The sequence below is a fragment of the Candoia aspera genome, chromosome 2, assembly GCF_035149785.1.
Source record: "Candoia aspera isolate rCanAsp1 chromosome 2, rCanAsp1.hap2, whole genome shotgun sequence".
NCBI classification, from domain to species: domain Eukaryota; kingdom Metazoa; phylum Chordata; class Lepidosauria; order Squamata; family Boidae; genus Candoia; species Candoia aspera.
The window spans coordinates 121,299,714-121,323,318 of record NC_086154.1 but is presented as its reverse complement, the minus strand read 5'-3'; the positions used below and the strand labels follow the sequence as shown (position 1 = coordinate 121,323,318).

Sequence of the window (23,605 nt, the reverse complement as noted above, 5' to 3'; positions counted from 1 at the left end):
CCATCTTCTCCAGCAAGTGGGGTGACCATTTCCTTGATATTCCTCTTGTTCTGCACATGCCAAAAGAACTCCTTTTTTAAAGTTATTTTTGGCATTCATCCCGAGCCTCAGCTCATTCTGAGCCTTAGCCTTCCTGATCCCACCCTTATGGAGTCAGGCTTGAAGGCAGCAAGGAAAAGGGAGGCAGTCGCCTCCTGTGTGGAGCCCTTCAAATGCTGGAGATTTAGCAAGGGAGGAGGAAGAGCAGCATCTAGGTGGGAGTGGATGGCTGCCTGCATTCAAAGTTTCCCCCCCACTTTGTCCTCCCCCCTCGCTTAGTGACTAAGGGAAAAAACTCACCACAAGGGATGGAGGCTTTTTTTCACTTAGTCCCTTGCGGAAAGAGCCTTTTTCACTGAATGAAACGGACGAAAAGAAAAAATCTCTCCACAACGCACAGAGAGATATTTTCCCTGTTGGCATGAAGAGTAAAGGGGGGAAAAAACCCTGTCCTTTGAGGAGAGTTTTGTTCCCTTAATCTGTTGCAGAGAGGTTTTCCTTAAGGACTAGGGGGGGGGGGAAATCCCCACTTCATCTCCTGTAGAGTTGTTGTTACCAGATTTTTATCCCACCTTTTTTTACATTTGGTCAAATCAAGGTGGCGTCCACACCTAACGCTCCTGTCTCCTATTTTCCCCACAACAACCCTGTGAGGTGGGTTGGGCTGAGAGTGACTGGCCCAAAGTCACCCAGCTGGCTTTCATGCCTAAGAGAGGACTGGAACTCAGAGTCTCCTGGTTTCTAGGCCAGGACCTTCACCATGACACCAAACTGGTGCTCTTCTTCCCCCCCCCCCCCTTAGTTTCTCTTACAAGTTATTTTTCCTTAGACCCGTGTAACCCATTCAAGTCCTTGCAGAACCCTCAAGTTCCATGAAACCCAGTCTGAAAAAACCGACCTAACCCAAGGCCATGAGGACAAAAAAAGTTGCTTGCAGCAAGTAGCACTCATATAGTGAAGCTGACATCTTTTACAGATGCAGGACCAATTTTTGCTTAAATTCTGTTATATGTATTTTGTTTGCTTTCCCTCTCTGCATTTCTTGTTTAATCTTTTTACCATAAAGCTTACACAATAATTCAACAAGTGTATATGCCTTAAAGACATCTCAAGCTACCAACAGGTTTGTACAGTGTCTATTTATAAGGGAAAAAAAAACTTCTGATGCATCTTTTTTATAAAAATTGGATCCTTTAACGAAGATATATTAAAACAGCACCTAGAAAAAAATTAGACGACTCTTCTAGTAATTTATCATCCTGCTGGGGCATGATCTGCTATAGCTATAATGCTAATATTTGATTTATCAAAACATTCAGCTAAAGGATTGAGATACCAAAAATAATCTAACTGAGGACAACTCTGACGTGGAACTGAGAAAATGGCATATTCTAGTTGCAAAGGATGTAACACCTATATCCAACAAATTAAATTCCAACAGATAAGCTTGCAATACTTCTGATGCACGAGATTAGATTTAGGTAGAGTAATATTCTAACCCTTTATTAAAAATTCCTGGCCATAATTATCTGATCCACAGAGTAAAGAAACAAACATTCAAAACATCTGTGTTACATCTGAAATAGTAGTAGGACCATAGTAATAAATGCTGTATATTTATTAAAAAATGATTGACTTGATTATGTGTCATCAAGTCTGTGTTGACTCTCAGCAACTATACAGATTTTCTTCAGAAGGATCTCTCCCCAGTCTGGTCCTTCTGGTCTTCCAATGGTGCATCCAACTGCTACTGTAATAGATCCATCCACCTTGCTGCTGTCCTTTCTCTTTCCTTCCATATTTCCTGGCATTATAGACTTCTCAAGAGAGTTAGCTCTTCACATAATTTTATTTATTTATTGCATTTATATAGCTCCCCATCTCACGTAGTGACTCTGGGCGGCATACACAATAAACATGTGTCTGAAGTATGATAATCTAAGCCTGATAATTTGTGCCTCAAGTGAGAACTCTGGATTGATTTGTTTGATGATCCATTTGTTTTCTTGACTGTCCACAGTATTCTCAGTCTTCTCCAACAGGAAAATCCAAAAGCATCAATACTCTATGCTGCTTCTTCAAAGTCCAACTTTCACTTCCATAGAGTGTCATGGAAAACAATATTGCCTGCACTATTCTGATCTTTGTAGGTATAGACACATCCTGGCATCTGAATACCTTTTCCAAAACCTTAATGACTAATCTACCAGGTGCTAGGTTTTGCATAAGGACAATTAATTCTGGGATTTCTATTTTTCTAAGCACATTCCACATTGTACCATGATGGACACATTCAAAAGCCTTTCTATAATCAATGAAGCATATGCTGACTTCTTTTTGGTATTCTTTGGCTTTCATCAGCATACATCAGCAATAATGTTTCATGTTCCTCAGCCTTTTCTAAAGCCAGCTTGAACATCTAGCATCTCCTTTCCATGTAAGGCTCTAATCTGCATTTATCAGCCCTATAAGGTAGACCAGACTAAGAAACAGACACCATATAGAACTACGATTAATTTTATTGGAACAGCTATACTAACAGAATATTGCATGTCTGAATGTGCTTTCCTTCCTCCCTCTTTTATTGTCATGTGAAGGGGGGGGGCTGCCTGAGGTGTTTTTATAAACCATTTTCTTGGCCTGTGCCCAAGCCCTGTTTATCTGATCATTGCCTTGGCAACAGACCCACCTCCCCTTAAAGGCCATCCCCTATATTCACTACAGCACTGGATGATTCTAATGTATGAAATTAAGGATACCATACAATAGTTCATACACTCTTTTAAGTCTCCTTTCTTTGGTATTAATCTGTATAAATACAGTCATTGTAACAGTCAGTATACCATAGGAAAGAACCTGTCCTGATTACCAGGAAACACACTGAGGCGAGGACTTGGTCTCTAATATTTATTAGTAGTACTTAACAAGAATCCTAACAAACTGAGAAAGCGTGGAAAAACCCAGCCATATAAACCCCAAAGGTTAAGGCGGTCCCGATCTGTGTCTCTTTGAATGGCTGAACAGTTCCTCAGTGCTACGCATGCGCTTGACAGTCTGGGTGAGAGCCCCCTGCTCGCCATCCTTACTCATGACAGAACCTTTCTAAAACTCTCCTCAAAGTCTGAAATTTTCCTGAAAAAATGACTTTTAAAGGCACCTCACACTGTTAAAACTTCAGAAAAAGACTAAAAATAGGCCAAAATAAAGCCACAAACTAGATCTGGGGGAGAGTTCTAATAGAGATAATAAGTGCCATCCAGAGTCCTCCCTCTCCCATTCCTAATTCTGAATTAAAACAAAAAATAAAAACAAGAAAAACTCTGTGGCCAAACACTGGCTAGTGCTGGGGGTGTGAAGGTTACTTCATGAGTTTATCTAATTTTAATCATAAATAAAAATAGGAGTTTTCTATCTATTCATACAACTAAACTTTACAGTTTTGTTATTTTTAAACATACAAACAGTGTCATCTGATGGGACCCATGTGACGTCCCTTCTCTGGTATGGCCCCTGCCCACTGGAATTAGCATACCCCTAGAAGTTCTAGTTGCCCAACCCCGCTGTCCTTCAAATGAACTCTGAGGACCTGCCCCTGTTCCCAGAAGCTGGGTTAGGAAGTACGTACCTTGGTGGGAATTTTATTAAAGCACCAAGCTAGAAATGGGGAGACCATGAGTTTTAATGCCACTTTAGGCACAAAGCCAGCTGAGTGACCTTGAGCTAGTCCCTCTCTCTCAGCCCAAGGAAGCAGGCAATGGCAAACCACTTCTGAAATCTTGCCAAGAAAACTGCAGGAACTTGTCCAGGCAGTCACTAGGAGTCAAAACTAACTCAAAGGTGTACACTCACCCACACACACACACAAAATTGGGCATATTAGTTCCCAGGTTATTACCTTCTTTTTATTTTTATTTTACTGAGTATGTTTTAACTTGTATATCATCCGGAGTCATTATGGATGGTCTATAAATTTGATAGATAAATAAATAAATTGTTACCTTATGGTTTTCGGCATTCTCCATGGCAAAATATGATGGCATTCCAGTGACAATAACTCCTAGTAAGACAGCTTCAAAATACAGCACAATTGTGAAAACTGTGTCAGTAATTTCCTACAAATAAGAGATTTTTATATTAAAAAATTATTATAAGATAACACCTTGAAAATTCCTAGTATTTGTATGAATAGAAATCCATCAAAGGCTAAACATATATCCCACTTATTTTGGTATGCTATAGATCATGTCTCATTAACTGCATTTGGTTTCATGTCTCATATTACATAATCCTGCAATACCAATTAATTCCAATTTGTTCTGAATTTGTATTTGTACATAAAAAAAAACAGGTGGTTTTCCAGAATTTTAAATAACATACTTAAGCACCAAACTTATGGATACAATTTTATGTCATGAGCATTCTAAGCCAGATGTCAGTCACCATAACCTGTTGTGAGCAAGCAGCAAAGTATACTTCCTTGAAAACACCTGCTGAGACTTTCCCATTTTCATTTTCCAGGGAATCTCTGGCCCCAAATGGCAGTTCTCAGCTTAGAATTTGTCTACAGTGTACATACTGGGACATTATTCTGAAAGATTTTACTATGTAGATGGTGAAACTAGAACAAACAAAGCTTGAAAATACATGTACAAATGCCAAAATTAATGTAGAAAAAATGCTTAATGGTTGACAACTATCAACTGAAGCAGACTGGAGCTATAGTAGAAAACTGGAAAGAATGGCAGAAATCCTTTCATCCCTAATATAAGTAATCTACATCATTATAAATAGAATTTACAATATCAGCATTTGGACTTACTTGAAAGAAAGGGTTACTCCAAACATGGATCTTTTCAGTTACATTTGAGTTGTACAGATTGAGGTTACTAATAATATTCATCATAACAGGTAAAGAATGTACCATGGTACGATTAAAAGCAGCTGTAAAGATATAACTCTGCAACAACAGAGATAATAATTAAACTTGTTAAATTTATGAGAATATAAGATAAATCTGAGTATAATGCAACAACAAGCAATAAATATCTCATTACAAAAAAGGAGCTAAAATGGACCTTTGTAAGCATAAAATGATGCAATATGGTATTATTCAGACTATTTAAAATATAAATCAATAATATTAAGATGGATAAAGTGCTTTATGATTTGATCACAAGGTATTTCTGCGTCTGCCCTTAATCCTAGGGGGTGTCATCAAATGTTTTACTACGTTCGGGTGGTTATCCTGAAATCCTTCCTATTACCCTCTGATCTAATCACTGAAATCTGTTTACAATAGCCCATGTGCATTTAGATGGAGAAGTTATTTCCTGGTACACATTATTTTACAGACGACTTAATACGCTTCCATGAGCCTCCTTACCAATTTTTCAGAACAGAATAGAACATTCATGAATAAACCTTAATTTGCTAAGAATGAAATGGAGGGAAGGAAGTTTCTTTTTCTGTTGCAGCTCATGGGGCAGCCTTTGCTATCTCAATAGGGCTGCAGTGGTTATATATTACCTCCAGAAACAGAGGCAGCACATTTCTCAGTTTTGTTTTTGTTTTAATCTGTTCAGTCATGTCCGATTCTTGGAGACTGCCTGGACAAGTCCCTGCAGTTTTCTTGGCAAGGTTTTTCAGAAGTGGTTTGCCACTGCCTCCTTCCTAGGGCTGAGAGAGAGCGACTGGCCCAAGGTCACCCAGCTGGCTTTGTGCCTCAGGTGGGACTAGAACTTCTGGTCTCCTGGTTTCTAGCCTCATGCCTTAACCACTACACCAGACTGGCTTGCTTGCTTGCTTGCTTGCTTGCTTGCTTGCTTTCTCCCTCCCTCCCTCCCTCCCTCCCTCCTGAAATTATCATTTCTCAGTACCAGCCCCTATTTGAAGGTTTGACAGAGGGAAATAATTAGCCATTGTCAGAACAGAATGCTGTACTGGATAGGCCTTTAGTTTGATCCAGTGGCGCTCCTATGTTTTTATGTCTAGTGTTAGACATAAAATAGCAGCATTTTTCTTGTATTTGGTAGGGGCTACTATGCTGTGGAATGAACGTCCTTTAAAATAGATTTCTTTGATGCATATTTTGACAAGTTTTCTTGATCCTTAAGATCTCCAGATGAACAAATATTTATTTTAGACTGGTGATTTTTGGGCTCCCCCCACCCCCAAATGGATTCTGTTTGTGCCAACTGTTTTCATGATTCACGTCTGCACTGTTTTCATGTTTCTTATTTAAGAAACCCTGTTGGTGGATTTTTTGTCTGATCTGTATGGATTAAGATCGGATGTTTAGGCCTGGGTGTATGCTGTGTGTTATTGCTGTTGTTCTTATTGCTGTATTGGTTTTGTTGGTACTAAACGTCTGTGCCCCACCCAGAGTCTCTGTCCTGAGATGGGCAGCTATGTAAATTGTTTGCATGTATGTATAAATAAATAAATATTTTTGTTATTCTTACTCTTTCCTGTTTATATCACTTGAACAAATGCTTAGCATTTAAGAGAGACAAGCAACATTTTAATGGCTGGGAAGTTGCATTTCATGTTTTGGGGAGAGGCAGAGGACCAATAAGAATGGGAGAGGCAAAATTGGCAGAGGCACACCATTCATGTGCACAGGGCTAGAATTTTATGACCTGCTCCCCACACCTTTTGGGACTGATTTGGGCAGTTGCAGTCATACTGGGTCCTGGTTGTCCCAAGTGAGCACCAAGTATTATTTAAAACAAGTATTAATAATATTCATTTTATGCATATGTATACATTTTATTCCCTCGCAGAACTGAAGTGTCCATAGTGTCTTATGCAATTTGCCATCTACGTATTTACTAAACTGAAATAGTTTTGTTACCAGCAAATTTGCTCCATTTGTTTTCAGATCATGCTGTACAACCACATATAATCGCACACATATTTTACTAAACTCTTCTATATTCTAAGAGAGTTATGATCTCTTCTTACCTTGTCTCCCTTAAATACATTTAATGCTGCACTATGCGGGGCAAATGACACATATCCACTGTTATTTAACGATGTACTGTGGAAATCTGCTAATTCATAATCACTGCCATTGCATATCTCTGTCAGTATATTCTGGTTTCTAAGAGCACTAATTAAGTCATCTATGTTTGACCCTAGATTAAAAAAAAAAGAATGACACATAAATATCACAAATAATTCATACACTCAGAGCAATGTAAGTGTATAAAGTTTAATCACAGTTAACTCTCAAAAATATGTTTTCAGGTTCAATTTATGAATAATCTGGGAGAGAGGGAAGATGACATTTTCATGAAAAAAAGTGATCTAGCGCTCATTTATGACAGTCACAGTCTCCCACAGTCATGTGATCACCACTTACGACCTTCACAGCAGGCTTCCAACAAGCAAAGTAAGTGAGGAAGGTAGCAGGAAGTCGCAAGTCGCAGTCACATGATGTTGCACTTAATGACCCATGGCGATTCACTTAGCAACAGCAGCAGAACTGACACTGCAAGTCTGGCATGGTCATGTGAAGTTTCACTTAACGACTGCACCGCTCAGAGACAGAGTTGCCGGTCCCAATTACAGTTGGTAAATGAGGACTATCTGTATCTATGTTTTTTTTTAATCTGCTAGAATGTAATCCTTGTGAATAATAAGGTCCATTTATAGTGTATTTCCAGTTTACTTCCTTTATACATATAAAGAACTGAAAATGCCAGAAATTGACATAAAACCTATCAGTACATTGCATTTAAAATGTAGTTCTTGAATTTCTTACCAGTGGAGTTTTGAATGAGGAGACTAGTTTTGTACTTGTGATATGTTTCATTGGTCTTAAGAAAATATAAATCTGGAGATAGTTGTATAGGAACTACAGCATTTTTGAAGTAGTGATGTATAACAAACATAAAAATTTGAATAACAAGAAACACTGTAAATAACAAAAATCTGAAAGAAAAGAAAAAGCGGAAGTAATACCAATCCTGCTTTCATACAAGTCCATTTAAGAACAGCAATTCTCTAGATCAGAGCTAGGCAGGCTTTCTTGAGGAATTTGTGAAATCATTACAGTCTATCAGTCTGTGACTAAAAGTACAAACTCAGGATCTCTTAAGATACTGAGAGTTGTAATTAAATGGTTTGGAACATGAACTTCCCTATACAGCAATGCACACCAATTTGCTTATAAATGCTTTAAAACCCTCAGCGTACAATTAAATTCTGCAAGTATACAATTTTTTTTTTAATAACTATTGCTGGAGTGAGACATCAATTAACCAGACTGAGCTATGCCAGCATCTCCGCCCTCCCCTCAGAGAGAGAAGGGGAATAAGACTGTAGGACTAGCATGTAAGGTGTTGCATCCAGTGTTATCAGTCAGCTATTGCCTCAAGTTGTCAATTTTTGGAATCATCATTCTTAGCTGAAAAAAGAGTGCTGGCAGTAAAATGCAAAAACTCACACTGTGTCAGTTTAACAGTGTGTGAACAGACTTCTGTTGGTGCAATGGCACATTTATTTCCCCATTCTATGGAATGGTCCTATGTCTTGCAAATTTGCCCAGAAATTCTGCATTAAATGAACACAGAGGAATATTCTACAGCAATTTCATCATGGGAGATATTAAGTGAATGAAAAATGTACCAGATCCATCACTAACCCATAGTTCATTTGCGTGCAGCTGCCAGGGCAGTAGCCATCATTATATATCCTGCTGACCATTAGCTTTCCCTTGGCTTTTCTCCAGAAAGAAGTTCTAGACAATCTTTCAAAAGCTATTTTAATTTCCAACCGTTCCAGATATACCTTCGCTACAGGAATAACTTCCTCTGAGACTCCACAGGAAGCCAAAATAGCTGCCAGCAGGGCATTTGGAACAACTGTTGTTGCCTGCTCAGCCACCTCCTGCCATCACAGGCCTTGAAGTGCTGTCACACTTTCCCTGTCTTTGGAATGATGCTGCTGCGCTTCTAAAAGGGCCCACCCATCAGCCCACCCATTTGCAAGCCAGCCCAGGCTTGGAAAGTAACTATACAATTAATGCTTTTGATTGCTTCTGTTCTAACACCAGTATTCTGCTTTTTAATCAGATTAATTCAAGGCTGAGATACTTACACCACTGCCACTGACTTAATTTCACGTTTTAAGTTAAGGAAATGAACCTTTGCCATAGTAGTGACTTGTTTTTTCCAGAGGGACTTCCTGCTCACCATGCAAGATTTTACTTCAGAGAGCATTAGTAGGCTTTGCTCTAATTCATCAGTAGATTTTGTATCCATTTCTTCTTCTACTTTTTCTGAATTGAATACACTAAAATCTAAGAAAGAGAAGAGAATAGCTTGGGCGGCTTAAAATTTACTTCTTCTAATTAGATCAGTTATATGAATGTTCGCCTGTGTGTGTGTGTGTGTGTGTGAGAGAGAGAGAGAGAGAGAGAGAGAGAGAATCAATGTCTGTGTCCTGACTGTACTCTGTGCCAGTTTTATCTGTGTGGCCTCCAAAGTGTTCCGAAAGAACCAATGAAGCTTCCATCCCAAAAATGTTTTTGTCCAATCCAATTTAAAAATGGAAAATTCTACTATTCTATAAGCTGAAATATAATTGGGTAACGAGACAATTATTACCAATGAGATAGCATTTGTGATATTATATTTAAAACAGTACAGGAAGTTGGGCAGCTTTTTTTCATACCTGCTTGGTCAATTTCTGCTTCAGCTTCCAGCTTGAGGAAAACATCCTCCAACGTTGTCATGGAAACACCATAAGAAATAACACCCAAATGAACATGAGTATCTAGATCAGCAAACAGTGCTAGAAGAAAAAGTAGTGGTGGAAATTTTAGTAATAAATTTGTAAACGCAATTATATTTCTCTGCAATGCCCTTTTTACAGTTGCTCAATGCAACAGAAGAGCAGAAGGTTCTTCTAATTTTCCAAAACTTTATTCCAAAGCAGGAAAATAATAATACTTAGGTAATAAGTGTATCTGCGGTCAGCTGTTCTCTTACAAAGTAACCACCAACTTTCTGCATATTAACTTTATAGTCTTTGAGCTCAAGTCTAGTATAATTAGCAATTTAAAGTACTTTTCAATATAATCTTCCACTTTTGCCAGGAATTCAATAGAAGAATAAGTTATACCTGAAAATTTGTCCATATCTTTAAAAGGTAATGCATATACCAGTTGTTCTTCATTCTGTTGTAGCAAACTTGATTCGGGGATGTGCTGTCTGATCACAGATGCTGTAGCTTCTGTATTACAATACCTATCTATATGCATACTAAGAAACACATACATACATGATTGTTTTGCAAAGTGACACACAATATTCATTATAGGAATAAGAAGAATTATTTATATACTGTATTCTAATTAAAAATGAAGTTGAATTATTGTACCCTTTATTGCTCATGAAGGGTATTAATTTTTATTTGTAAGCCAACCAGAGTCACTTTTGTAGTGAGATGTGCAGTGTATAAATTTAATAAATTAAAAAATAAAATAAATAAATTATTAGTTATTTATTAGTTATCATTCAGATCCTCCTAAGGGGACTTACAGTATAAAGTAGTAACATTTAATAAATTTCAGCAAAATCTGAACAATTTAAAAAACTGAATATCAAACAGTGGCAAACAATTCAACAATTTTAAACCAGAACCCAGGACAAGTATAGTTTAAAATCCCTTTAAAAGAAACCAGAGACAAAGTCAGCTGTTTAAAGGGTCCTTCACTAAGAAGTTTAAGCAATAACGGAGGAGCAAGTAAATAGGGCTTACTTGCTGCTTCCCTGGGACATTAATGCAAGCATAAGCAGTCCTTCAAACAACCTGGACTCCAGTTGTTTAAAGATCAATGCAAGCACTCTAAACTGAGTTTAAAAAATGAACTAGCAACTGACAGCAGAATAGATATTATAGATGAGCTGTCTAGCCTAACAAGAACTTGAACAGCTATATTCCATACTAGCTGAAGTTTTCAAGTAAATTTCAATGATAGCTTCAAGCAAAGCATGGTAACAACGTTAATCATACAATCCAATTCATGTTACAATCACCTAACAATTTAAGAGTAATTTTAAAGTTATTTCAATAAGTTTAAAAGCGCAAATGTTGAAGTAGGATTGTGATAATTAAAGCAGACATTAGAACGGAGCAGAAAGTTGTACCTCAAACGATAGCCAATTCCCCATTTTGTCTTAAGAAAGAGGGAAGATCCAAGACATTTCAGCATTCCTTGAGAAATTACAGCTTTCCGATCTAGAAGTAAGATCAGAGGGATTTTTATCATAAATGGATAAAAGTTTGTATCATAGCAACCAAAAGTATCTTATTTATGTTATGCATAATATTTATCGAACATGCAGGCACCTAATTGAACATGCCTGCAAGAATGTCTGCTTCATCCATGAAATGGGTACTGAACACTGTCACGCAGTTGGCTTTTCTGTTTCTCAAAAGGTTCCAGACTGTATGTCGTGAGCATGGATCCATACCAGCAGTTGGCTCATCCAAGAGTAATACCTAAACAACAGTCAGGGAAAACAATAGATAAAACTAAGTATTCATTTTACAAATACAAATGCTGGTTGGTAACAAGTCTGTATTAAGTTAAATGCTTTTATTATTTATCGGAAAGAAATGCACATTTGCAACACAACAATCACTATAGGATCCCCTCCTCTAAAATGGTAAGGGAAGGTGAAGGAAACTCTCATAAAGCATCATGATGGATGGATATTGTTTGTTGTGTACTGAAGGGAAAAGGGAAGGAGGCCGAATTACAGTTAGTCCTTGCTTAATTAGGGCAATTGGAACCAGATAAAAACTCACTACATACTTCAGCATGTAGTTAAGTCAATAAGATATAATGAAACACAGAACTAGACTGTGAGGTTTCAGGAAAGTTACTTCAAAGGAAGTTACTCTTCTAATCCAAAAGGGCAGCAATAGGAAGAAAAATTCCTAACTGTTTATTCTCCAGCATCCTGCAATTCATTGAGTGTGTCCTGTAATGCTCAGCTTGGTGATTTTGTACCAATCCCTGAGAAACGCCTACAAAAAGAGGCCAGCCTCACATGGGAAGAAGGCTTTCTGCATACCTGGGAGATTCTAATGTCATGCTGTAAATAACATTACCTTGTAAACTTAGCTTTTTAAAAGAACGAACTCTTTTCATGAAAACTGAAATTGTTTGAAGGCCCAAAGAAATAATCTAAAGTCCTAAAAAAGCCATTGTCACAATTTTTTTCTTGTTCAGCAAAGGTAATGAAGGAAGAAGAGAAATCTCCTAAACCAAGGATCCCCAATCCTCAGGCTGCGGACCAGTACCAGTCCATGGCCTGTTAGGAACCGGGCCTGCTGTGCGTGGTGGGCAAGCAAGCAAATTTACCGCCTGAGTATTTACAGCTGCTCCCCATTGCTCGCTAATATTACCGCCTGAGCTCCACCTCCTGTCAAAGAAAGCAAGCCCATTGGCTGCTATCTCCAAACGGCGCGAAGAAAAAAGAATAAAAGGTCGGGAAAAAGAGGAAGCACCTGAATCATCCCGAAACCATCCCCCCTCCCCAGTCTGTGGAAAAATTGTCTCCCACAAAACCGGTCCCTGGTGCCAAAAAGGTTGGGAACCCCTGTCATAAACTGAGCTGCAACTCTAACCCTAAACTGAGCTGTACTGCTCAGTTTGGTGGTGATTCTGTATTTTACCAGGATAGGCTCTTCTCTCTGCAGCATTGGTGACTAATTCAATATAGCAATATATTATAGCCAGCCAGTTCCAAAATCCCATTGTCCTCCTATACTTTAAAAGCACTGAAGATTAAGCCTGATAATACAGCACAAAGAGATGGACTTGATCTTATCATGTTCTGTAATTCCTTCTGGTATTCTTCAGTGAAAGCCAATTGTTTAGGCAACTATAAGACTATGTGAAATCTGACCAAATTCTTGTAAAGCTGTGCAATTTAAATGCTCTTAAAATACTCTTTAAGACTACAGGAGTAACACTGAACTAAGCAGTGCCAGTTGAAAGGAGGCAGCCTATTCATGTGTGAGAACAGTTCTGGGATTGATTACTTAAGCCTTTGTTGAGTGGGACTGCTGCTGTTGAGGACTTGCTTGGACAAATCGTATTTCTTTTATCCTGACTCTCTTATTTGGACAACAGAGTTATACTTCAATTTATATGTGGTTTGTAACTGACAGAGTATTACAGTACCCATAATCATCTCAGTTATTTTGCTACTTACCTTTGGATCACCAAGAATTGCAATTCCAATTGACAGCTTTCTTTTCTGTCCGCCACTTAGTTTTTTTGCTTGGTTATCTTTAATGGGCTGCATATCCAAATCCAATAAAACCTTTTGGACCTTACAAAATCAAGCATGAAAAATATTTAGAGGTAATTAAAGCAAGGAATTCCATAATTTATCAGGATATTTACCATGCTAATATCCCTAAAGCTGAAAGAATCTAACTAAAGTTCTGTAACTTATCATAATAGCATAGGTTATAAATGTAACCCAAACCCCATGTTGTTTATTCCCTGCAATTTCAAAAACAAAAAAAGAAAAAAACCCTGAAGATTTAAGGTGAGAGGCTTCTAAAAACAATATGGTAGCAGTATAGATATATAGATATATTTGTGGTGGGTTTTTTTTAATTTGCTTCAGCTAATCATTTCTCTTTTAAAATATGTTAAACTGGTATTTGAAAGAGCAGAGGTACTAGTAGCAGGAAAATCAGTCATAATTACTGATGCCTGTGCCTATCTCATATCATTCCTTTATTTCTAATATTTTTTATCTTAAACTCTGTAGGCTTCTCTGTTTTAGAACAGGTCTCAGAATAAAGTAGCATACTCTGGAACCAGAATGTGAAAGATGTAGACAATCAGTACATTACAATTCATTCATGTAAAATGACGTACCTTTGCTTTATTAAAGAACATACAGTATATGACACTATTTTGAAACTTAAAAATAATTACATGCACTATATTGATGGTATTCTACTCACCTCTTGTATCACATAATTGGGAGGTATTCCCTTAATTGAAGCAACTATTGATAAATTTTCTTGCACTGTTAATACATCAAAATATATATCTATTTGTTGACATACTCCAGTTATCTTTCTTGCATCTAGCATTTCATCTATTTCAGAAACTCTGTATCCATAGATCGATGCAAATCCTGATGAAAATAAACAAGGGAAAAAAAGATTACCACTAAGATAATTATGATTATATATATGCATTCATGTACACATCACAAAATAATGATGGACTTTTATAGGGCTGTGATTGTAAAATGGTCATTAAAATTAGAGACAACATCTTCAACAGGAAATCATCATGAAAATTCTCCCTTCCTGAATTATTCCTGAGTTTTGGGGGCTTAAAACTGGAAAAACAAAAACAAAAAAGATGTAGTGTCTTCTGTATTTGTATTCCCATAGTTTGTAAAAAGGAAGCAAGTCAAAATATTAAGCCCATAGGGTCTGGTTACTTGAGGAAGTGTCTGTCTCCCATAGCATCTGCCTGGCAGATTTGATCCTGCAGGGTTGGTGCGCGCTCTGGGTTCCTTCGAATAAACAGTGTCATCTATCAGGACCCCAGAAGTGTACCTTCACTGTAGAAGCACTCTGCAATGAAGTTCCTCCTGAGATCCAAATGGTCCCCACTCTGCTGTTTAGAAGAGCCGTGAAGACCTGGTTCTTCACCCAGACTGTTGGTGAGGGAGAGTGAGACCCTTTGCTTTATTCCATTTGATCTGTCATGCTTGACATCTTTTATCTTTTATGCTTTATTGATTTTATTGTAATTTGTTTGGTTGTTGTGAGCCACCCAGAGTTGTTGAGAATAAGGTAGCATACAAGCTTAATAAATTGTTGTTGTTCTTGTTCTTGTTATGCTAGGTCTTGGCATCATGCACACAGCAATAAAATCAAATTGCTTTTTCTTTTTTTCCTTTCTCTACAAATTGAGATTTAGTTATACTTCAATGTTTTTGTTTGTCATTGGTGCATGAGTACAAAAAGGAATATATATTTAAGAAATCAAACAGAACAAAGAAGCAAGCAAGTGAACAGCAACATTATACTATCAAGATCTGATATCAAAATCCTGCAATTATAAATTCCAGTTAGATGAAATGGAACTCAGTGCATAATTAAAAGGGAACAGAAGTAACTTATTCATAGTAGAAATGTCAAGCTATGTACAAATATTCTCTACTGCATGGGTAGGATGTTGCTATGGAAAAATTTGGCAATCCCTTACTTCCAGAGTCTGAGGTTGAAGGCTCAATCAATTGGAAAGTACAGCAAGAAGTTCAATGCATTAATCATTGGAAGGACCAAGGAAAACTGAACAGATCAAAATAAAGTAACATAATAAAAAACCTAAAATAGTGCAGTTTTTTTTTCTTTTCTCTTTACCAGCCCTCAAATATGACAAATCAGAATTATTTTAATCATACTTACCATCAGAAGGTGGGCACAATCCACAAAGAATGTTCATTAATGTTGTTTTGCCTGTTCCACTGTGTCCAAGTAATGCGGTGATCTGACCCTCATATATGTCAAAGGATAAATCTAACAAAAGAATGAAGTGAGTTTTGGAACTGGGGAGAAATCAATGATGTAATAACACACTGATAGTCACTACATCACTATAAAACATTCAGATGCTATATATAAAATAAAAGTGCATTCACTTTTGAAAAACTATTTCTGTTTAACATAATTTAACATAATGAACTCGCAGATTAGTTAATACATCGTTGAGCATTAACAGAAACTTGCCCACATGCGAGTTTCTGGTTATCAGGAAACAAGAAGAAGACTTAAACTGCAAGAATTCTTACTTACAATAGATAGTTGAAAACCTAAGAATGCTTACTTTTCAAAGCCTCCACAGTTTCACCCTTTTTAAGAAAAGATTTCTGGACAGAGCTGATTCTGAAAGAAAGCATGTTAATTTTATTTTTAAAGGAAAACTAAACTCTGATCATATTTTAGGAAGATAAAAGCAAGTAACATGAAAGAATCATTTATATTAGCATGAGTAATACTCAAAATCCAAACTGATGCTAACTGATGATTCACAAAGTATAGTTACAAATTTCTCTGTTTCTGAGAGCATTTAAGTAGGGAACATGTCTCAATTTCCTATTTTTCTCTTGGATTTTTAACCTTCTTGCCAACTTAAGAAAGAGGTGCTGAATTCAGTACAATAAAAGGTTAAATGGTACATTTCTTAATTTTAAAGAGACAGTATCATTATTTCATGTTTGAAATTCTAAAATAAAAAAAAGCTGACAGAATAGCACTATATATGCATTTGAAATGATAGGGATCAATCTGTGTGCTAACGCTTAGTGTGTTAGCACTAAGCTAATCCATGTTCAAAGATTTCATAACCACCTAGCAAAACAACTTTTATTTTATTGAATTCAAGCCACAATAATTTCCTTTGAAAAGTTTCTACATGTTGAACATTCAAATTGATGTAGCTATTTTATTTTCTTCAACCTCTAGGTAAAAGTTACCATCTAACTGTTTGATGCAAGCAATTTTGCTTTTATGATCAATTAGATGCTTATTATATACAGCTAACATATCCAATGTGATTCCTACATGTAGACTGCATTGGTTGATTTTTACATATAATGGACTAAACAGATTTTTCAATGCTTAATGACCACTGACAAATCCTGTTTTATAAATACTGTTTATTTCAGTGTTTCCTTGCTATAATCCATTATCCTATCAAATCCAATTCTGTGATTTAGCAGATAAATGATTAGTTAATTAAGTTTTTTCTAAAGTGAACTTTTTCTTTGCCAACAATAAAAAATATCTGGTTGGGTACTCTAAACCCACTGCTCCTAACTTTGAGGAACCAAATTTCTTTGAAGGCTCAGTGTGGCCAATGCAAGGGTCTTCTATGCATATGAATATACAGGTGTTTCTCACTTAATGACCACTCGTTCAGTGACTGTTCAAATTTACGATGATGCTGAACAAGTAATACTCATGATTGGTTGTCATACTTATGATGGTCACAGCATCCTCGTAGTCACATGATCGCAATCAGGGTGCTCATCAACCTGCTCACAATTACATTTGCAGCGTCCCAGTCACGTGATCGCCATTTGCTACCTTCATTGCCAGCTACCAACAAGGAAAGTCAGTGGGGAAGCCAGCAGGTCACAAATGGTGACCACATGAAGTGTTTAACAGTGCAGGATTCACTTAATGAGGGCAATAGGAAGTACTAGAACTGCTGTTGCTAAGTGGTGTGGTCATGTGACATTGCACTTTATGACTGCATAGCTTAGCGATGGAAATGCCAATCCCAATTACTGTTGTTAAGTGAGTATTACCTGTACACAGAAAACACCTCCTTTGTGATTGTTGCCAAAGTGAAATGGCTCACACAACATAAACAGGCCCTCAAAACAGTTGAGCCAAATATTTGACAAGATATGGTGCTTAAGTGCTTCAAGCGAATGGTTGGGAGGTGGCTTATCTTGTTTTGCAAGTGCTCCTCTGAATTCTTGCACAGCCTTAAGAAAATTCATGGCTTCACAGAATTCACATATAAAACTCATTACATAATATTTACATTGCATGCACTTGAACTTTTCAACTTTAGTTCATGGTTGTTGAATATGTAAGCTTCTAAGTTACCAAACTTAGGTAAAAAAATATTAGCAGCTGGCTTTAGCAGTTGAAATGAAACCACGGCATAGCCAATCATACCTGATAGCTTCTTTTCCTTGAAATTCAGAAGATATGGGTTCAATGACCTCGTTGAAATCTAAGCTCCCATTAAAATTGCTTTCATACAATTCTTTATAATTTTTTGTTCTCTTTAACCAAAATGAGGGCTTAAGGAAGAAAAAAAAGTGTCTACGCAATCCATATTCTCCTGAGCAATAAAAGAAAAATAAGGTCTACAAATATTAAATGCTGCTGGTAATAGTATATAAACCTTTTGAAGATATACTTTTACTTATGTTGGTCTATGATTTATTTTCACTAATTATCAGATTCCAGAGAAAAGAATATGGTCTTAAATTTTCAGTATAAACTAAATCAAAACTGTATTGCTCAAATAGACCAGGAAATATATCTCTGTGTTCACATACAGGTAGGTCTCAACTTATGACCATTCGTTTAGCAACCATTTGAAGTTATGACAGTGCTGGAAAAGTGACTCCCAATCAATCCTTGCACTTGCAACCATCTCAGCGTCCTCATGCCCACATGATCAAAATTTGGGCCCTTAGCAACTGACATGTATTTACAACGGTTGCAGCGTCCCAGGGTCACATGACTATCATTTGCAACCTTCCCACACAGCTTCTGACAAGCAAAATCAATGGAAGCCGGATTTGCTTAACAACCATGGTGAAAAAGGTTGTAAAACCAGGCACAGTCACGTGATGCCTCACTTAACAACTGCATCGCTTAGTGACAAAGTTCCAGTCCCAACTGTGGTTGTAAGTTGAGGACTACCTGTATCTCACTATGCCAATATGCAGATTATTTGAGTTTTCCTTATGAGGCATTCAACAAAATATTTAAAAATGGCTTAATACACTTATTGAACTCATCTGTGGTGAACTATTTTTTCTGACTCTAACAAGAGTATACATGAAAGAAACTATGCACAATAATATTCAACAACTGGCACAATATATTCTCATGCATTCCAACTATTTGTTCTTTCCGACACTTGTGATAAATTGGACTGATGCTAATGCAATTGCCAAGTAAAAGTTCCACTTACATTATTTTAACTTATGACTAAGTACTACTCCAACATATAGAGAGGAGTTTTTAATATACTATCAGGAGTTTTTTTGGACTGGAATATAATTACATGCACACCAGCCCAGTTTAAAAAGAATGGCAAATTCTGATTTGCTGACAATCTAAAACTAAAAAGAGACAACTGAATGTAAATTGTTATTCACTGATGAAATCAAGAGCTTCCAACTCAAGAGAAAAAAGTCTGAAAAGAACAAACAGTCATGATTTCAAATATTTAATCAATTGTATGTCTGATAATGTACAAATATATTGTTGTTCCTTGGAGTACTTCATCCATTCATTGCTGTGTTTCTCTAAGTGACAAGGTTATGTAAATTATAGTGGCTAAAGCAATTATCCTAGATCAGGCTTACTACTTGTTAATTTTTTTAAAGAATGATGAATTGTAATTTATGCAAATAGACATAAATTTAGTTTTCAACAAATATACTAGCGCTATGAAGCAATCATACTATGGTTTTGTATCAATTAATCAGACTGCAGAATTCCTACACAGAAAAGCACTGGTCCTTCCGAATATAGGTACCGCTACTAAATATATATAAAATACACATTGCTACTAAATATATTTTGAATTTGGAATTCAGTGCAGATTGATTAAATAATTACTTAGTTCAAAGCATTCTTCTTGGTCAGAAATTCAATCATACCTGGAATAACTTGATCCAGATAAACTGCTAGTAGTAGATAAAGCATACTATCAAGAGCTAGGAGCAGTAGAGCAATAATTAGTGGATACGGACCAGAAGTTAAATTTGAAAAAGCAGTTCCTTGTTCGTAATCTTCTAAGTGCATAACCTGTAAGCAAATATGGAATTTGAATATTATATGGAACATAGTATTACAAATGTTAGGGAAGCATCATTAACACTTATGGCATTCCAATGCAAATGAACAAAATTTGGCACAGAAGAATTCTTTTATCTTAGCAATGAATTTTAAACCTCTTTATTCTTGAGGATTCATCATTGATCTGGTTTGGCTTGGATACTTTGGATAAAGCTATCGTTTATTAATAATGACAGCTATGATAAGAAGTGAGTTTAACACCAATCTTATAACCATAGGATTTCAGGGTATTTCATTCCTTTTTGAGAAATATCAAGATTCTGGATGTCTACTATTTATAAAGGCAATATCAGTTAGAATTTGAGACGAACTAAAATATTTAAAAATAAATACAAATATTGTATGTGATGTTCTGAAATGTACTCTTATCGTTGTCACAGATTTGAAAGTTTATGATTTACATGATTTATGGAATCTAAATTATTTTATTACAATCCAGACTTCTTTCCATTGTATAGTGAGTGCAACTTGCAATACAACAATGTATTCTATTCTTAATTCTTCTACATTAACGTGCCAGGTGGCCAGATGGTTAATTTTTGACAGATATCCCAACCCTTAATTTTTCTTAGGGCTGCTAAAGAGATCCCAAACAGTAAAAGAAAAATGTTGTGAACATTAAAATACCTTGCTGATTAGGAGACCGAAATAAAGGATTCTGAAACTCATAGTAAGCAACAGCAAAACAAAAAAGTATACATAAAGTATCTTGTGAAATATACTGGGTGCTAATCAGTAGAAAATTAATTAAAATAACCAAAGTTATTACAATACTTGTGTGTGTGAAAATCTCTGGAAATCTGAAAAATTATCTTTACTCATATTACGTTTTGTATTTCTGAAGTAAATTTTTATCTTCAAATTCAGCAATTAATACTTATATTAGAAATAAGCACACATTTTACAGGACATGTAAGCATGAGCAAGTTTCAAATGGTCATAGCCTTTTGTGCTGCTGATCCACATTGACTGCAAAATTTCAAAACGTGACTATGTTGCAACCTTACTTGTTGATCTGAAATGTCTTCATATAAACTAGTGACTGTCATGAAAAAATATTAAGAGATATAATTTGTATGCTATATATTATTGATCAGAATATAGCATGCAAATATTTACTGTAGAAACATCTTCCAGAGAAGAACAGTATTTGTTGTTGTTGCTGTAACAACTTATCTCAAAAATAAACTCTTTCACAAAGATGTTGTTGATAAAGCTCTTAAACAAGATGGCAACTAATAATCATTTCCTACATACTGTACAGTGCTAACTAAGGAATCTGCTGTCCATCAGTTCCTATTCTAAGATTATTAGTTTGTTACAGAAATCAGTCTTTAAAGAAAAAAAAATTAACTGATTAAAGAAACAGCAATAAACAAGTAATATGTTCACTGCAAGTTTAGAATAAAGCAAATTCTGCCTCTATGTCTGACTTTCTCTCACTAGTGTCTATAGCTGGGATTTGAACCATAGAAGCACAGCTCTTTATACAAATTTGTATTATCACGTAACAATATGCAAATAAGATATTTTACTAACCTGTGCAACACCAATTAAAAATGTGCACTGACACAGAGGGCTTAGCAGCCACGCAAAAGATTTTGTAAAATCCTCTAACATGACAATCGTCAGACCAGCAAAACCAAAAGCCAGAGTTGCCAAAAATTCAACTGTACCAACATGTTTCGATTTTTTGAAAAGAGGAGTCAACATGAACGCAAAGAAAACCTAAACAGAAATAAAACAATTATTTCAATGCAAACTTTGCAGTAAAATTTATTTATTTATATTTCAAATTTCCTCACTGCCAATCTTGCATGAAGAGATTCTGGGCAGTTAAATGCTGAAATGATGGTCTCTATATTGATTGTTTTTTATTTTGCAACAATTAGAACCATCTGACTTTAACACACTAAGGGCTATTACTAAAAATGCTTTCATTGGGGCCAATCAGAGGATTGATTTTATTTTTTTTAATGTTCGAATTATGTTTTTGGGGTCTTTTTTTCATGTGTTGTCTTTTTTTAATTGCTACATTGGCTAGTGGATTTAAAAGTCAGAGATGACCAAAGCATTTCTAAATCTCTAGAATAACCTGGCTTTCATAGAATGTTTTATGATCAATTTTACTTTGATCATAAGTATGAATATAACATGTAATAAATAAAAGTACTCTAAAGGCATTCATTAAGAGATGAAAAAATAATATCCAAAAACTAATTGCCTTTTGAAATAGAACCCCAACTATACTTCTAAATTCAGAAATGTCAGTGACTGAAATAATACAACTGAAGTCATGATATCCAATATCATTTTTTAGTTTTGTTAATTGATGTGTAAATAATAAAAAATAAGGCTAGCAGGTGCTGATTGTGTAATTTGCAAAGTGTTCCATTACAAGAAGGGGCAACAAATTCAACATACAGAACCAGATCAGTTCTGTACCAGGTTTTGGTTGCCTGGAAGCCTCCTCCTTGCCCGCCTTGCTTACTTTTCTGGATGGTAGTCCTGGGGTGGATGTCTGGGGCTTCCCCGACCCCAACAGCAGACAAATTGAGGGCTGGGAGAGGCAAATGGAGCCCCGCGGAGCACCCAGGAGCCGTACAATGCCCAAATGGCGTGGGCGGCTACGGCTACAGTAAGAAGTGTGGAGACTCCCTGGGGGCCCCGGAAGACCCAGTCTGTGGTGGCCTGGGGAGTCCAGTCGAACCTCCTGGAACGGTGGAGCAGCGAAGCACCCTGGAGTGGCGAGATGGCCAAACGGTGCAGGCGGCTGCAGCCTTGGCAAGAGGTGCTCGGCAGCCAGGCACCATGGAGACCCCCTGGGGTGGCCCAGTGGACCCGGAGGATTTGGAGGACCCAGTCCAGAGAACGGAGGGCGACCCACGCTGAGTCTGACTGAACCCCCATGGGCCCCCCGGAACGGCGCAGGACCCCAGAGTGACGTGACAGCTGAACGGGGTAGACAGCTATGGCAAGAAGTGCACAGAGCCCAAGCGCTGTGGAGATCCTCTGTTAGGGTGGAGACTGAGTCGGAGAATGAAGAGGACATCCTAGAAAAACAGTTAAGCAAAGCCCTGGAAAAACCGCTAAGCCAAGCCAAAGAAAAAACAGAGGCAGACTTACAAGAGAAGAAAAGCCTTGAGTGGGAAGAAGCTGAACAGCTGATGAGGCCAGACAGTGAACCGGGTTCACCACCACCAATCAGCACGAGAGAGACACGCAGCAAGGAGGGCCGAGCAACGTGAAGCCTGACTGGTTCCCAATCGGCAACAGAGCGATCTTGCAGCCTATAAAAGGCGCAGGGAGAGACTGAAGGGCACCGGAGACAACCGCTCCTATTTTCAGTTTCAAGAATTCACCTCAGCACTTCCTGAGCTGTCGTTGGATTCGGATAAAGCCCTTAATATTGACAGGCCTGATCTTCCTGCAACAACAATCACTCTCATGCCCGCTTCTTACAGCAAATCGACTACTATCTCTGTCCTAACAGCCAGGAACCATGCTGAGACAAGGAATAGGTCTCTAGTGTTTTATTACTGCTACATTAGACAGAAAATCCTAACAAACTGAAGAAGCGTGGGAAAAACCAGACAGATAAACCCCAAAGGTTAAGGCGGGTCCGAGGGTCTATATCTCTTTGAATGGCTGCTTAACTCCTCAGTACTACGCATGCGTTTTCCCCCCTGGACAGAGGCCCCCTCCTGCTCGCCATCAGTACTCATGACAATCTCCACAATTACATAAAGTAACTCCCTCAGTCTCACTGCCACTTCTCTACCCTCAGAATCCTTATCTGAGGTGGAACTTCAGTGCTGTCAGTCTCTGCCATAACAGATCAACTGTCAACACCTGAAATCCTATACCATTACGATCAGAACAATCC

The 23,605-nt window shown here is 37.2% G+C and overlaps 1 protein-coding gene across 2 annotated transcripts in view; it reads right to left on the bottom strand.

Moving 5' to 3' along the window:
• Positions 1–23,605, bottom strand: part of LOC134490418 (cholesterol transporter ABCA5-like) — an 84,181-nt gene that overhangs the window by 30,689 nt on the left and 29,887 nt on the right. For both annotated transcript variants that reach the window (XM_063293446.1, XM_063293445.1), the window contains exons 8-23: positions 21,259–21,447; positions 19,521–19,668; positions 17,794–17,962; positions 15,929–15,987; positions 15,511–15,621; positions 14,044–14,219; positions 13,275–13,394; positions 11,412–11,550; positions 11,196–11,286; positions 10,168–10,307; positions 9,718–9,837; positions 9,142–9,343; positions 7,805–7,974; positions 7,003–7,175; positions 4,859–4,996; positions 4,038–4,151 (exon numbers count right to left, since the gene is read on the bottom strand). In XM_063293446.1, coding sequence (XP_063149516.1) covers positions 4,038–4,151; positions 4,859–4,996; positions 7,003–7,175; positions 7,805–7,974; positions 9,142–9,343; positions 9,718–9,837; positions 10,168–10,307; positions 11,196–11,286; positions 11,412–11,550; positions 13,275–13,394; positions 14,044–14,219; positions 15,511–15,621; positions 15,929–15,987; positions 17,794–17,962; positions 19,521–19,668; positions 21,259–21,447 — 2,259 coding nt within the window. The remainder of the gene's footprint in view (positions 1–4,037; positions 4,152–4,858; positions 4,997–7,002; positions 7,176–7,804; positions 7,975–9,141; positions 9,344–9,717; positions 9,838–10,167; positions 10,308–11,195; positions 11,287–11,411; positions 11,551–13,274; positions 13,395–14,043; positions 14,220–15,510; positions 15,622–15,928; positions 15,988–17,793; positions 17,963–19,520; positions 19,669–21,258; positions 21,448–23,605) is intronic.